This window comes from Garra rufa, chromosome 21, assembly GCF_049309525.1.
Source record: "Garra rufa chromosome 21, GarRuf1.0, whole genome shotgun sequence".
Taxonomy (NCBI): Eukaryota; Metazoa; Chordata; class Actinopteri; order Cypriniformes; family Cyprinidae; genus Garra; species Garra rufa.
In genome coordinates this window covers 32,219,467-32,233,928 of record NC_133381.1, presented here as the reverse complement: position 1 = coordinate 32,233,928, position 14,462 = coordinate 32,219,467, and the positions used below count along the sequence as shown (strand labels likewise).

Below are 14,462 nucleotides of genomic sequence, written 5' to 3'. Positions count from 1 at the left end.
CATATGGTTGAAATATGACTTGAAAGTGTTTTCATGAGATTCACCAGATTACTGCTGCACAGGGTCCCAAAAGGGTTTAGGAAAAAAAACAAACAAAAACAAAAACAAAAAGAAGGGCAACTCTTTCTACCAAAAAAGATGAATTAGAAAACAACGAAACCAAAACAAGAAAGAAACACATAGGTTACTTCTCTCTCTATATAAAAGTGCCAAGTTGTATAGCTCTACAAACAATATCACATATAGATAAAGATACAACCAAGACAAACTATCACAAATAACCAGCCCCACCCATTCTCCCCTCCCCTCCCACTGCCCCGCCCCTTGCCCCGCCCCCTCACTTCAACAGCTTATGTCCATCAACATTCCAGTAGTTCTGACACCTGAAGGGACTCCTGACAGGAAACAATGAAACCAGAGCTTCATCGTTCAGCTGTAAGATCACAATAGATGGCAACGTGACACTGCTTCACGTACAGAAACAAAAGCTTTGTTGCACACAAATTCATTTCGTTTTAAATCTGATCTTTAGAATTGGCTGTCCACACTGTCATTTGTAAAAATGAGATTTCTTGTGGTATTTCACGCTACAAAACAATCTGAAATCTCATTTTTGCCTGTCTAAACAAAGCCAGAGTGACTCTTACGTGCCCCAAAACGTTCAACTGAGCAAAGCTCTACGAGAAAACGAGGGAAAAATTACACACAAAAATAAGGATAGAATGAGATGTTTGTCTTTCTTTCTGCATCATCATCGTCTGTGCTTTTTTTAATTACCACCAAACAAGAAAGGCAATGGAATGCCTGTCATCATCAGATTGCCATTATATAAATCTCTTATTTTACTCAATCATAAATACATTCATTAGGAAAATGAACTAAGAACCTTACCGATGCAGAGAGGTCATGTGTGCGCACTCGTACGTACATGCGAACACATATACATACACACATACATATAGACGCACATAATAATTCAGGTCTTTTCATTTTAGCAATAATATGTACATAAATGTTCCTATAATAGCTTTGGATTTTAGAAGCCAAATTCGTTCTCAGCTGGAAAACCAGAACACAAAGGTGCCTCAGTAATGTTTCAAAGCTTCCAGAAAAGAAGTTTCGTGAACAGTACAAATAAAGAAAACCGAAAACATTTATCCATAAACAGTATACATGTATGCTTCTTTCAGATCCTCTACCAAAAGCCATTTGAACGTTCTTTAGACCTCATTCATAAAACACTTGCACAATTTCTGTGTAAGTCGCTCGTACACTCTTAAAAATAAAGGTTCCAAAAGGTTGCAGTGATGCCATAGAAGAACAATTTCAGTGAACAGTTCTTAAAATGGCCATTTTTGACTATAAAGAACATTTTCTGCATTTGAAAAGTTTTGAAAATGCCACCAAACCATCAATGCCAATAAAGAACCTTTATTTTTAAGAATGTTGAACCATTCTCTCATAAATTGTAGACATTTAGCAACTTTTTGTGTCAATTCTTTGTAAGACAATTCTTGCACATTGGCGCAAATTGTTAGTAAAAACATACACATTTTTTGGTATCTTAGTATAGTAAACAATTTCTGACAAAATCTTTTTTGTGTAAATTATTCACAGAACTAACAGTATTTAGAAATCATTTGTGAGATTGCTCTTCGCTAAACTGATATGAAATATTGTATTTTTTATGTATTCAATTTTCTTTCTATAAAAGTTGTACATAATTATTTTTAAATGTTAGAAGTCATGGTTTGTTTTTTCGGTACAGCAGTACAGCCCCAAGTCATCCAAGAAGTTCATGTCTTTCTTTCTTCAGTCGTAAAGGAATTGTGTTTTTGAGGAAAACATTTCAGGATTTCTCCGTATATAGTGGACTTCTATGGTGCCCCCGAGTTTTAACTTCCAAAATGCAGTTTAAATACAGCTTCACGATCCTAGCCAAGGAAGAAGAGTCTTATCTAGCAAAATGACTTGTTATTTTCTAAAAAAAAGTCAATTTATATACTTTTTAACCTCAAATGCTCCTTTTGTCTTGTTCTGCGGCAACTCTGTGTATTCCAGTTCATGACAGTTAGGATGTCGAAAAACTCCCATCTCATTTTCTACTTTGTCCTACATTACTGTTTTACCTTTTTTGTAAAGAGTGTTTGATCTTCTTTGCATGTTTACTTTGTAAACACTTGGTTGTACTTCTGCAGCGATGTAGAATGATTTTGAAGTTGGAGGAGAAAATAAGATGGGAGTTTGACAGAGCTAGACAAGACGAGCATTTAAGGTTAAAAAGCATTTAAATGGTCAATTTTTTCAGAAAATAACCAATCATTTCGCTAGATAAGACCTTTCTTCCTCAGCTGGGATCGTTTAGAGCCCTTTGAAGCTGCATTTAAACTGCATTTTGGAAGCTCAAACTCGGGGGCACCATAGAAGTCCATTATATAAAGAGAAATCCTGAAATGTTTTCTTAAAAAAACAAAACAACTTCTTTACGACTGAAGAAAGAAAGACATGAACATCTCGGATTACAAGGGGGTGAGTAAATTATCTGTACATTTTTGTTCTACATGTACCATTACACCCCTATTCAGAAATTCACACAAACATTACTACATTTTTCAAACTTGCGGATGTTTTTACGAGCGATTTACACAAAAATCCATTCTGTTCGCATTTCAGGAATAAGGCCCTTTGATTCTGTTTTTCTCTGTAAATGTTTCTTAAAAGACGCAAACAATCCTCACTACTGGTTTTCATCCCTACAAAATGAGGTTTGAAGAATCAAAGCAAAAAAAGCAGCACTTGTAAAGCATAGCCTCAAATCCAAACCACTATCGCTATGTTCCTGCATCTCGCTTCACAATCCTCGGATTCGTTTCAGGAAAATATATATTTGCTAGGAGTGTCAATCTGCCCTTAGTTGTGGGAGAAAGAGCAAATGGTGTTTGTATGATTAAATGGGAAAATGTTCGTACATGTAAGCAGAAATACAACATAGAGACCCCACACATCCATTAACAGGAAGAACTCATGTCCACAGAGCAGCTTACTCTGTTTTCCTCCTTTTGTGTTTAAAAGAGAAACAGAAAATGGCCAAACTCACCCACAACACTGGGGAAATCACAATCTTACAGTAGCATCTTCTACAAAAATGCATCTGTTGCAAGAACAGATTATCTTTCGTCAGGTTTTCCCTCTTTTTTTCCCTCTACCCATCTCTCTGCTGTGCTCCGTACACAGTCCAGCGTCTCCTCTGTCTCAAGGAAGTGAACGTCCATCCTCGGCCTCTCGCCCAGTCTGGGCACATCAGGTTTCGTAGACAGAGAAGCTTTGGTTCAGCGTTAAGTGTTCACACAAGCACTTGTGTCAAAAAGTTATCACTCCTAAAATAATTTCTCTCTTTTCCAACAGAAAAAAAGTTAGGAATGCAGGAAAAAAAAATTGTTGAAAACAAACAAACAAAGAAAAATAACACCCCAGTTGTCCTAATCCCAAAAACGTTCATTTGACTTCACGACTACCTTCAACTTGTGCCTGAACATCCACGAAATCTCACGCTTACACACAAAAGATGCTCAACCTACCATACTTCTGATTCACAAAAATATTCTGGAAGAGTCCTCTCCAATTTAACAATCACACTCTGTAATGGTTCGGTTACATAGGTGCGGCTTCCATCTCCTGGTGAGACTTTCGGGTGTCGACGTGTGATATATTTTTTCAATTTGCTTGGAGTGACTTATGTGAATATTATACTTGTTATTCGGTATCAGGGTCTCTTCTCTGACCACTTGGTTTGGTGGCTTTGTCCGTCTCTACAGTTTTTTTTAGTAGGTGTCCATGTGCCGCAAAGGTTTGGCAGCTGAACACGGGCTCAGTCTCTCTCTTTCTCGTTCACTCACTCTCTCTCTCTCTGTCCTGTGTCTCACGCGGTCTGGTAGAAGTTGTCAGCTTGCAGGTTGTTGTGTTTCTGCATGCTGTAGTAACCGCTGTATCTTGAGTCAGGATCTGCAATGCGGAGCATGCGTTGGGAGCTGTCCACCTGGACCTTTGTCCCCTTCTGGCAGTCCACATATACCAGCTGGTTATTGAGACATGTGGGCTATACAGGACAAAAAAAAAAGTCTTGTGAGTCTTGGAACATGCTGGAATACACTATACAATTTTTACTAAGATTTTTGTTGCTATTTTTGTTTTGTTTTGTTCCAAATGGTCACAAAAACGCTCTAAAAATGTTTTTTTTTTTTTGCTATAGTAAAAACACCAGGATTTGTATTTGTTAGGGACAAAATATAAAAATCTCACAATACGATATTTATTGCGATGTTTAAAAAAAAAGACAAATTAATTTTTTTTACATTTTAAAGTTAAATTCTTCTATCTAATGCACTTTGAGAGTTCAAAATTAAGAGCTCCAATCCATGTTCCAAAGTCAGAAAAAAAGCCAGCGAATTGACTTGTAGCTGAAATTTAAGGAGGACTCAACCCTCTTTTTAGTTGTGATATACTATTCCAGTCTCAATTACATTCACACTGCTGTTTTAGAAGCCAAACAAATAAAAATATAATCATAATAATTATAACTATTTTATATTATTGTTATTTCTATGACAGTAATAGCCATATATTGTAAAACAATTGCACTGTTAAATGAAAATGAATATGTCAAAGGTATATTATTTGTTGCTTTACACTAGAGCAGGGAAATTACAATACTTCTTTCCTAATTTCTACACTTGAAATAGATATTTTGAATTTGGACTGCAGTAATGTTACACATTTAAGCTTTTATTTTGACAGAAATGGCAGTAGAGCTTTTATTTTGAAGGAAAACTCCAGCTTAAGTGAAAACAGGCTTGCATCTCACTACAAATCTAGTGAAATACTGTAATAATCTGCCGCGAAAGTGAAGCATAACTGCTGGCTGCACTCCAAAATGTGCGCTAAACTCACAGCACATGCAATACACAAGTTCTCTGCATTCACTGTAAACAGAGCCGTTCTGAGGTGTGAAAAAAACACCAGATCACTTGCTGATCGCTTGAACGAAGTACCCACTTCTCTTTGAAACTTGATGAAGGGATTGAGCCATATTGTGCTTTCGGTTTTAGTTACTTTGACAGATACTGTGCCAAAGCATAATGGCCCAAAACACAACTTTAAAGACCTTTTATGTTAGAATATTTAAAACATCTACACTTTTTGCCCAGAAGAACTATATTGTTTCAATATGTGATCACGATAATATGGAGACATTTTTGCTATCGCGATACCACGATATTGATAATATTGTTACATCCCTAGTGTTTGTGAATACTTCTTATTTCTTTCTTTTTATTTTGTACTGATAACTATACTGCCTTAATGGTTTGATGTTTTGTACTGTTTAAAATGGAAATCAGAAAAAAAAGATTTGCAATAAACACTCCGAAGTCCCAATCTGAATCAAAAGATTCATGCACCTGCACTGAAGTTCCAATCTGATCTAAATAATTCCCGATCCATGCTCTGTAGTCATAATCTAAATAATATTTTGCGAACCATAAATTCAGATCGGGACTTCGGAGCGCAGTCGCAAATGATTCAATTCAACCCGCTCAAAGTTCCGATCTAAATTAAAAGATTCATGAACCCGCACTGATTGGAGCAAATCATTTTGCGAAGCAATGGTTTAACTGATTTGAAGTTGCAAGAAGTGTTTTCACTTATCGCACACTTTTTTAATTTTTATTTTATTTTATTTATTTAACCTTTATTTAACCAGAAAGAGCTCACTGAGATTAAAAATCTCTTTCACAGGAGTGTCCTGGCCAAAATGGGCAGCAATACAATCAATTACATCACAGAATCATTACAAGCGATGTGAATATTTTAAATCGAATGGCTCTTTTGATTTGATGTTTGCTTGAACTGAATGATAAAAGTGACTAGACTGAATCAATTGGAGCAGTTCTAGAGTAAATGACTCACTCAAATGATTCGGTTAGTTATTTCCTTTTTCGTGTCTAGTGAACTCAATTGATTTGATTGTTTTTTTCCTCTTTTCGTGTCTTTATGCGATTGAGGTGTTCAGTCATCATTTACTACCGACATCTGAGCTGCTGAAGATGCAGATTACTTTTGTTTTTTAAAGGAATGTGCCCTCGATCTGCCATGTTCGCACAAATAATTCGTGATCCATCTTCACCTACTTAAGAAGTGAGTATAAGGTTTTTTATTAATGTTTGCAAATCGCCTTTCTAATAATGTGCTAGTTAGCAAGTTCCACGGCTAAATGCGGGTAAAGTTTACAGTCTTAGAAAACTGTTCGTCACCCTACAGAAGATTTGAGTGGGGTGAGCTTATTAGCTCATTAGCATTTAAAGGGACATGCACCGAAACAGCTTGCTGTAAACAGAGCTGCTTTTGACAAGATAAAAAGGGTGTTGTTTTACACTACCATTAAGAAATTTTAACCAAAGTATGATATAGACTTTTCATTAAGACCTTAAAGAATCATATCAACTTGTGAAAAAATGGGCATCCGATGACCCCTTTAAGACCTAAATTAGTGTGTTTCTGAGGATACTAGCAAAGACAGTCATTTTGACACATTCAAGTGTGTGTATTTAACCTTTCAAGCTCTATAAAGCGGCACAAATAAAAAATAACTCTTTTGCTGCTCATTGTTTCAACAGCTTAAAATCTCATTTTTAAACTGCAATGTTAAAAAATGCGTGCAAACTGTACTTTTTCGTGAACATTTGAAACAGCAGCGTGATGTGAGCATGTAACCACAATAGATACAATAGTCTAAAATCTCTACCAGTTGACAAATTTCTACTGGTTAATCATTTCTACTGGTATATCGCCCACCCTTAGTAACCATGTAGCGACCTGTGACATAAATGCAGGTACCTTATTAGGTGTGCGGTAGCAAGGCACAGGAATCCACTGCTTACGCTGGTTGACCAACAGCAGGGCGGCGATAGTGAGCATCATCATTAGGATGGGCAATGCCACCCAGGCCCAGTGCAGACCAGCATCCTCACTGGGCAATGGCGTCTTTCCATCAAGGTAGGGCATCTGCAGACTTCCGAAGTCACCTGGAACAACCCACAACACACTTGTTGGCACATTTTGCCCCTGACAGAAGTGGCTCATTTAGCAATGGCTCACTGCAGCGATGTAAAACAATTCAGAATTGAATCATGCCATATGAAATGCAAATACGGTTTGATTGTAAAAGCAAGTAATGTCAGACGTCCATGTCAGCAATTAAGGCAAATGCCAGAGGCTTGACAGACAGACACCCACTTACATCAACCTTAACAAAAGCAACACATGGAAAATCAAGAAGAAATTATAGATTGCTAACAGGGAAAATGAAAAGAAACAAACAGCCAGCTTTGTGAAACTCTGAGAGTGAAGCTTGATTAAGATTACTTTAGAAGTTACAGAATTTTCTTGCTAATTCCGTAACACAAGCACATGAAATTGCTCAACAGAATGAAATCAGACTTCACTGGTTGTGCTCTGTTTTTTTGTGTGCATCAAGCTAAGACGACCCAACAAAGACTTGCTGTCTTTATGTGACCCTGGAGCACAAATCCAGTCATAAGTAGCACAGGTATGTTTGTAGCAATAGCCAAAAATACATTGTATGCGTCAAAATTATCAATATTTTCTTTTATGCCAAAAATCATTAGGATATTAAGTAAAGATCATGTTCCATGAAGATATTTAGTAAAACTTAATTTTGGTTCGTAATATGCATTGCTAAGAACTACATTTGGACAACTTTAAAGGCAATTTTCTCAATAGTTTGATAATTTTGCACCCTCAGATTCCAAATAGTTGTAACTTGGCCAAATATTGTCCTATCATATCCATACATTAATGGAAAGCGTACTTTGGCTCAATCCCAATTCTACCCCTTACCCCTACACTTAGCCCTACCCCTCCGTTTGGCGCGTTCACGTGAAGGGGTAGGGGTGTCTCATTTCTCTTTTGGTTGGAGGGGTAGGGGTAAGGGGAAGGGCCAGATAGCCCTCCAAACGAAGATTTTTCAGGACCTCACTTCAAACGAAGGGCTAAGAGAAATTTCCAACATGGCTGCTCACTCGAGCAAGCAGACTCATAAATATAAGTAATTTTTGCCTTTAATAAGGATTTTGATGACAATGTTTCATTATATGTATATTACCTTCAATATTGTGTTTGTGTTTATGGTGTTGTTTTGTAAATAAACGTTTGCAAAAAAATCGCTAAAGTTTGCTAGCAGATAGCACTGATTGCACGATATTACAAAATATATTTTTATGTCATATACACTTGACTGCATGTTAGAAACATGAAAGACCAGTGGCACGGCAATTTGCAACGGTGGTGTAGTGGAGGGTGTACGCAGGTATACGGTGTATACACACTTCCACTTTTTAAATCCCCTCTGATGCGCATTATTCAGTAGTGTCCTGCATTCGCCAAAATCATGGCAGTCCACCACATCCAGTCATGTGAATAAATGTAAATATTCGCTAAAAACACCCAATAAAGGCAGTGATGATGCAGTCAGGACCGTGGAGCCGGCTTGCTTTGAAATGTATTTGATGATTGCGCCCGATACGTCTACCGCACCAGTAATTTAAATCAGTACATAATAATAAAAACGATACCTTACAAATAAAAAGAAGCTGATTTTTACGATCAGAAATTTCTTAAACAAGTGAACCCCTGTAAACATTTTAGTCCAAGGATCCAGAAAACGAACGCGTTCAAATAGAAAGTTGAAAACGAAATTCACAAATGAAGCATATATACTTCTCCAGGCACCACTACACTGATTAGCAATTTGCCGCGCATGTGATAATGCGTTGTTTGTTTTGCTTACGGCCACATGTGAATGAACGGTGCGTACACCGTACATTTGTACTTTTTGAAACATGACAACATTTTGACATCTTGGAATGAGTGATAAACATCTGCGCATGTCCTCCGACGTAACATTAGGAACTAGCGACAACCTATGATGACGTATAACAGTGTTGTAGTGGTGTCCCATTTCTTAGGGGAAATATTTTAGCCCTTCCCCTTTACACTTTGTTTCAAGGGACAAGGGGAAGGGGCGAGGGGTAGGCGAAGGGGTAGAAAATAGAATTGGGATTGGGCCTTATTCAGCTTTCAGTTGATGTATACATCTCAATTTCAAAAAATGACTAGTGACCCTTATGACTGGTTTTGTGGTCCGTAGTCACATATATCATCACATATTCTTTTACGCACCTCTGAACTGTGGCATAATATCGTTTTCGCTATGAGTCGGCCATGCTGGTTGATGTCTCTGCTTGTCTCCTCGTTGGTCCGTCTTCTCAATAGGGACATTTGTGGGAGCGTAACTCTCTGTAATTAAAACATCAGTGACACAAGAAACAAAGAGAGAAGAGGAGCGTGTTACAGAAAAACCCACAGCAAAGCACATAATAGAAATCGTAACTACATTAGGAATAGTTGAGAAGTGCCCACTCAGAACAAACAAGATTCGGGTCAGCGTGAAATTGCGGGCTGCAGGCTAATTAAAAGCTCATCTTCAGAGCTGCGTCTTTGAGTGGGAAAGCACCAAAGGGTGAGTGATTACCCAGAGTGCACACGACACCACTCTCAACCCCCACATTGATCCAGAGCCAAGTGACACAGCAATAAAGAGGGCCGTGATCAATGACATTATCTCCCGAATGCAAAGAGAGCTAATTTAGCCTCTGTCCGGCTTCGACTTAATCAATCCTTTTAAATGATTCATCTCGACGAGTCCGTATTTAGACGAAAGACCCATTCAATTAGAGAGAAGGTTCTAAGTAAACACTGCTTTATGAGAGCCAGACAGAGAGAGACACAATGAGATTAAGAGAGAGCGTGAAAAAGAGAGCGAGACGTGTGACAGAACTACAGAGAGCAAAACTAGAGGGGACTTGGATCGGTGATACTGCCATTTATTCTAGTCATTGTGAAGTAGTCCATAGCTGCGTTTCCATCCACTTAATTTATCTGGGGGAAAATGCAAACCGCTTTGCAAATAAAGCAGAATTTAACTTTAGTAATGTGCTGTATGTTCAAATTAAAAATAATATTAAATGGGAAACAGTAGGACATGGTTTGATCAGCATTTAACTGCATAGTGAAAAGGGATTTTATTGGTTAAGTTTATTAGCTCTGCCCCTGTGGCCTTGATTACATCAGCAGATAAGTAAAATTGTTTTAGAGAGGACAAAGTAATTTCTTTGCTTCATTTCGTTTTTACATTTTACGAAAACAAACCCACAATTTTTTTTTTTTTTCATTTTGATATTTACATTAAACAAGACCTTGTATACAACTGTTTCAAATAATTATTAATAACTAATAATGATATATTTCACTACAAATATAGTAATATTGTAATTTATTATAAAAATATATTATCTCATAATATAATACAAATTCTATAAAAAATATTATATTTAACTAATAATACTAATAATTATTTGAAAAAAAATCCTATTTTTTAGACATCAATTTTATAAATATTTATTAGTATTATTTAGATACTGTTATAGTATTTATTCATATTTTTAATTAGCTTTTATTTTTATTTTTTATATTTTTTAAGGTTTTTATTTCAATTTTGGTTTAGGTTTTAGTATTTTGTCATATATATATATATATATATATATATATATACACACACACACACACACACACACACACATACATACATATATATATATATTATTTCTATTAAGGTTTAAATAAACAAATAAATAATAATAAAAATGAATAATTTTTTATTAATTAATTAATTCTAGTACTTTAATTAGTTGTCAAGACACTATTTCTTACATAATAATATACAATTAATATACATATTTACATTTTATTTTTAGTTCACTTTTGTCATTTGTCATTTTTTTTATTTCAGTTAAGGTTTAATTAAATAAATAAATGCATTCATTCATTTAAAAAAATCATTTTAGTATTTATTTCGTACCTAATTTTAGCTCATATTTGTCATTGGTTTTTAAAAATATATATTAAGTTTTAATTAATAAATTAATTATTATTATTATTATTATTTATTAAAACTATTATTTTAAATTCATCCTAGTACTTATTTTAGTTAGTTGTCAAGGCAATATTTCTAATTTTCATTTAAGTTTTTCAGCTAATCTTTTGTTCATTTTTGTCATCAGTTTTTTTTTATATTTCTATTAAGGATTTATTTAATTTTGGAGTTCAGAATCCACTTAAAATACAAGGTTAACACAAATAAAGATCACAACACTAATTGGATTTCTTTTAAAGAAAACACAATTTTTGCAAAATTTGAAAAATATTTCACAAAAAGCTAAATATTTACTGACCTGGACACATGGGGCAGCAGCTGCCCTCCACGGTGACCGGCTGATGGCAGGGTAAGACAGGACAGCTGACCGTCGAGCAGAGAGTCTGGCCTTGTAGGCAGTAGCAATGAGTGCAGCTGTCAATGTCCCATCGCTCCTCGTCCATGTACGTCTTCCCGTTAAAATGACACACGGCCCTCGGTGTGGCATCTGGTGAAGAGGTGGGATAAACACTCGGTCATAACTGTGTCATTAACACCCACATATGATCAGAAGGCAACTACACTTAGCTGTCTGATCTGGGGCAATATGATATTTAAGTGTGCACAGATTTACATACCTAGACAGTATGGGCAACACTGGCCCTTCCTGAGCACGGGCCTGGCGCAGTTGACCGGCGGGCAGGACTCAGAGAAGCAGCTGATGGCTCCGTCTAGACACACGCAGCTGGAGCAGACGTTGGGCTTCCAGGACTCAGCGGCCAAGAAGATATCACCATCCTCATTCCTGCAGTAGCTGGGCATGCTGTCGTTACTGGGTGTCTGAGGCGTGATTGGATCATCTGAAACAAGGGATACGAATAAACAGATTGGAATTGCTCAGTTTCTTCTTCTTCTCCAAAATGAATTGCATTTTTGGGGCCTAAACATCCTCGGAAAGTCATGAAACTTTGCGCACATGCCAGAAGTGGTGAAAATGCACAGTTTCAGAAGTTCAGAAGAAGTTTTTTTAAAAGAAGTTTCTTATGCTCATGTGTTCATTTGATCAAAAATACAGAAAAAAAAAAAATATTGTGAAATAGTATTACGATGTAAAACAATGTTTTTCTATATTAATAACATACATTAAAATTTAATTTATATATGTAATTAAAGTTGAATTTTCAAAACCATTACTCCAGTCTTCAGTCTCACATGATCCTTCGAAATAATTCTAATATAATGTATTATCAGTGCTAGAAACTAATATTTTCTGGTATATTTTTTTTCAGGATTCTTTGATCTATAAAAGGTTAAAAAGAACAGCATTTATTAAAAAAAAAAGGTTTTCTAACAACATACACTACTAATGAAAAGTTTTGGGTCAGTAAATTTTTATTCTTTCTTTTTTTGGAAGAAATGAATACTTTTATTCACCAAGGATGTGTTAAATAATTAAAAATAATAGCATATATTTACATTTTTAGAAAAGATTTATTTTGAATAAATGCTGTTATTTTGTTATTCATAAAAGAATCTTGGAAAAAGTATCACAGGTTCAAAAAAATATTTCCAACATTGATGATAAAATAATTGGAATGATTTCTAAAGGATCATGTGGCACTTGACTGGAGTAACAGCTGATGAAAATTCAGCTTTGCATCACAGGAATAAATTATATTTTAAAGTATATATAAAAAAACAAAAACAAAAAAACATTATTTTATATTGTAATAACATTTTGCAATATTACTTTATCAAATAAATGCAGCCTTGATGAGCATCTTCTTTAAAAAACATTACATAACTCCTAAAGATTTAAACAGATCATCACCAAATTTGTTATGTTAAATTGCAAAAATCGCAATAGAGTTTTCGCTGTAGCGGCTTCGGTGTTTCGCCATGAAACAGGAAGTTGTTATAATTCAGGCATACAATGTCTGATGTACACCAAATTTCACATGTTTGATAAGAGTCCTGTCCCGAACACATGCCCATGCCCATATTCAGTTATAGTCATAACGCCACCTGCTGGAAACAGGAAGTGATGTTTTATGCTGTAACAAACCCATTCTAAAGATTTAATGACAACAACATTATATTTGGTCGGTCTACTCTAAAAGCCTTTGTGATGTTAAATTGTGAAGACCTTGAGTTTTCGTTAAGGAAGAATTTCACTTCCAGAACAAAAATTTACAGATAATTTACTCACCCCCTTGTCATCCAAGATGTTCAAGTTTTTCTTTCTTTAGTTTTTTTGAAGAAAATATTTCAGAATTTTTCTCCATATAGTGGACTTCAATAGTGCCCGTGAGTTTGAAATCCCAAAAATGCAGCTTCAAAGCGCTCTAGATCCCAGACAAGGAAGAAGGGTCTTATGTAGCGCAACGGTCAGTTATTTTCTAAAAAAAAATTACAATTTATATACTTTTTAACCTCAAATGCTCGTCTTGTCTAACTCTGCATGAACTCCATTTTCTCCTCCAACTTCAAAATCATCCTACATTGCAGCAGACGTACCGACCATGTGTTTAAAGTGAACGTGCAAAGCGGATCAAACGCCCTTTACAAAAGTTTTTAAAGCTGGAGGAGAAAATGAGATGGGAGTTTTTCAACATACCCAAACTGTAATGAACCGGAATACACAAAGTTCAAGCAGAGCTAGAAAAAACAAGCGTTTGAGGTTCAAAAGTATATAAACTGTGATTTTTTTTTTTTTTTAATTAATCAATCGTTTCACTAGATAAGACCCTTCTTTCTAGGCTGGGATCGTTTAGAGCCCTTGAAGCTGCATTTAAACTGCATTTTGGAAGTTCAAACTCATGGGCACCATAGAAGTCCATTAAATGGAGAACATTACTAAAAAATTTCCCTCAAAAAACATAATTTCTTTACGAATGAAAAAAGAAAGACATGAACATCTTGGATGACAAGGGGGTGAGTAATTTATCTGTAAATTTTTGTTCTGGAAAGCGAACTTCTCCTTTAAAGGGTGTGTCCATGACTGCCTGACAAACTTTGATGTTTCGCCATGGAAAAAGTTGTTGTACAAAGTCCACACATTTGATAAGAGTCCTGGCCTGAACACCTCTAAAGGTCAATATTCTGTTATAATCATAGCGCCATCTGTTGACAACAGGATACAGACGATGAACTAAGAGAGATGGGCGTTGTATGTACGAATGCCGGCTCCTGACACGGAAGAAAAGAAATTGTTAAAAAAAAACAATTTTTCTTAGCACACAAAAAGTATTCTCCTAGCTTCATAACATTACAATTGAACTGCTGATGGACTATTTTAATAATGTCCTTACTACCTTTCTGGGCCTTGAACGTGTCAGATTTCATCAAAAATATCTTAATTTGTGTTCTGAAGATAAACAAAGGTCTTGCAGGTTTGGAACGACACTAGGGTGAG

The 14,462-nt window shown here is 35.8% G+C and overlaps 1 protein-coding gene across 1 annotated transcript in view; it reads right to left on the bottom strand.

The window, feature by feature from the left end:
* Positions 1-355: 355 nt before the first annotated feature.
* crim1 (cysteine rich transmembrane BMP regulator 1 (chordin-like)) overlaps positions 356-14,462 on the bottom strand; it is a 172,717-nt gene continuing 158,610 nt past the window's right edge. Inside the window, exons 13-17 of the mRNA XM_073827217.1 lie at positions 11,686-11,907; positions 11,367-11,555; positions 9,270-9,372; positions 6,892-7,099; positions 356-4,096 (exon numbers count right to left, since the gene is read on the bottom strand). Coding sequence (XP_073683318.1) covers positions 3,920-4,096; positions 6,892-7,099; positions 9,270-9,372; positions 11,367-11,555; positions 11,686-11,907 — 899 coding nt within the window. The 3' untranslated portion in view covers positions 356-3,919. The remainder of the gene's footprint in view (positions 4,097-6,891; positions 7,100-9,269; positions 9,373-11,366; positions 11,556-11,685; positions 11,908-14,462) is intronic.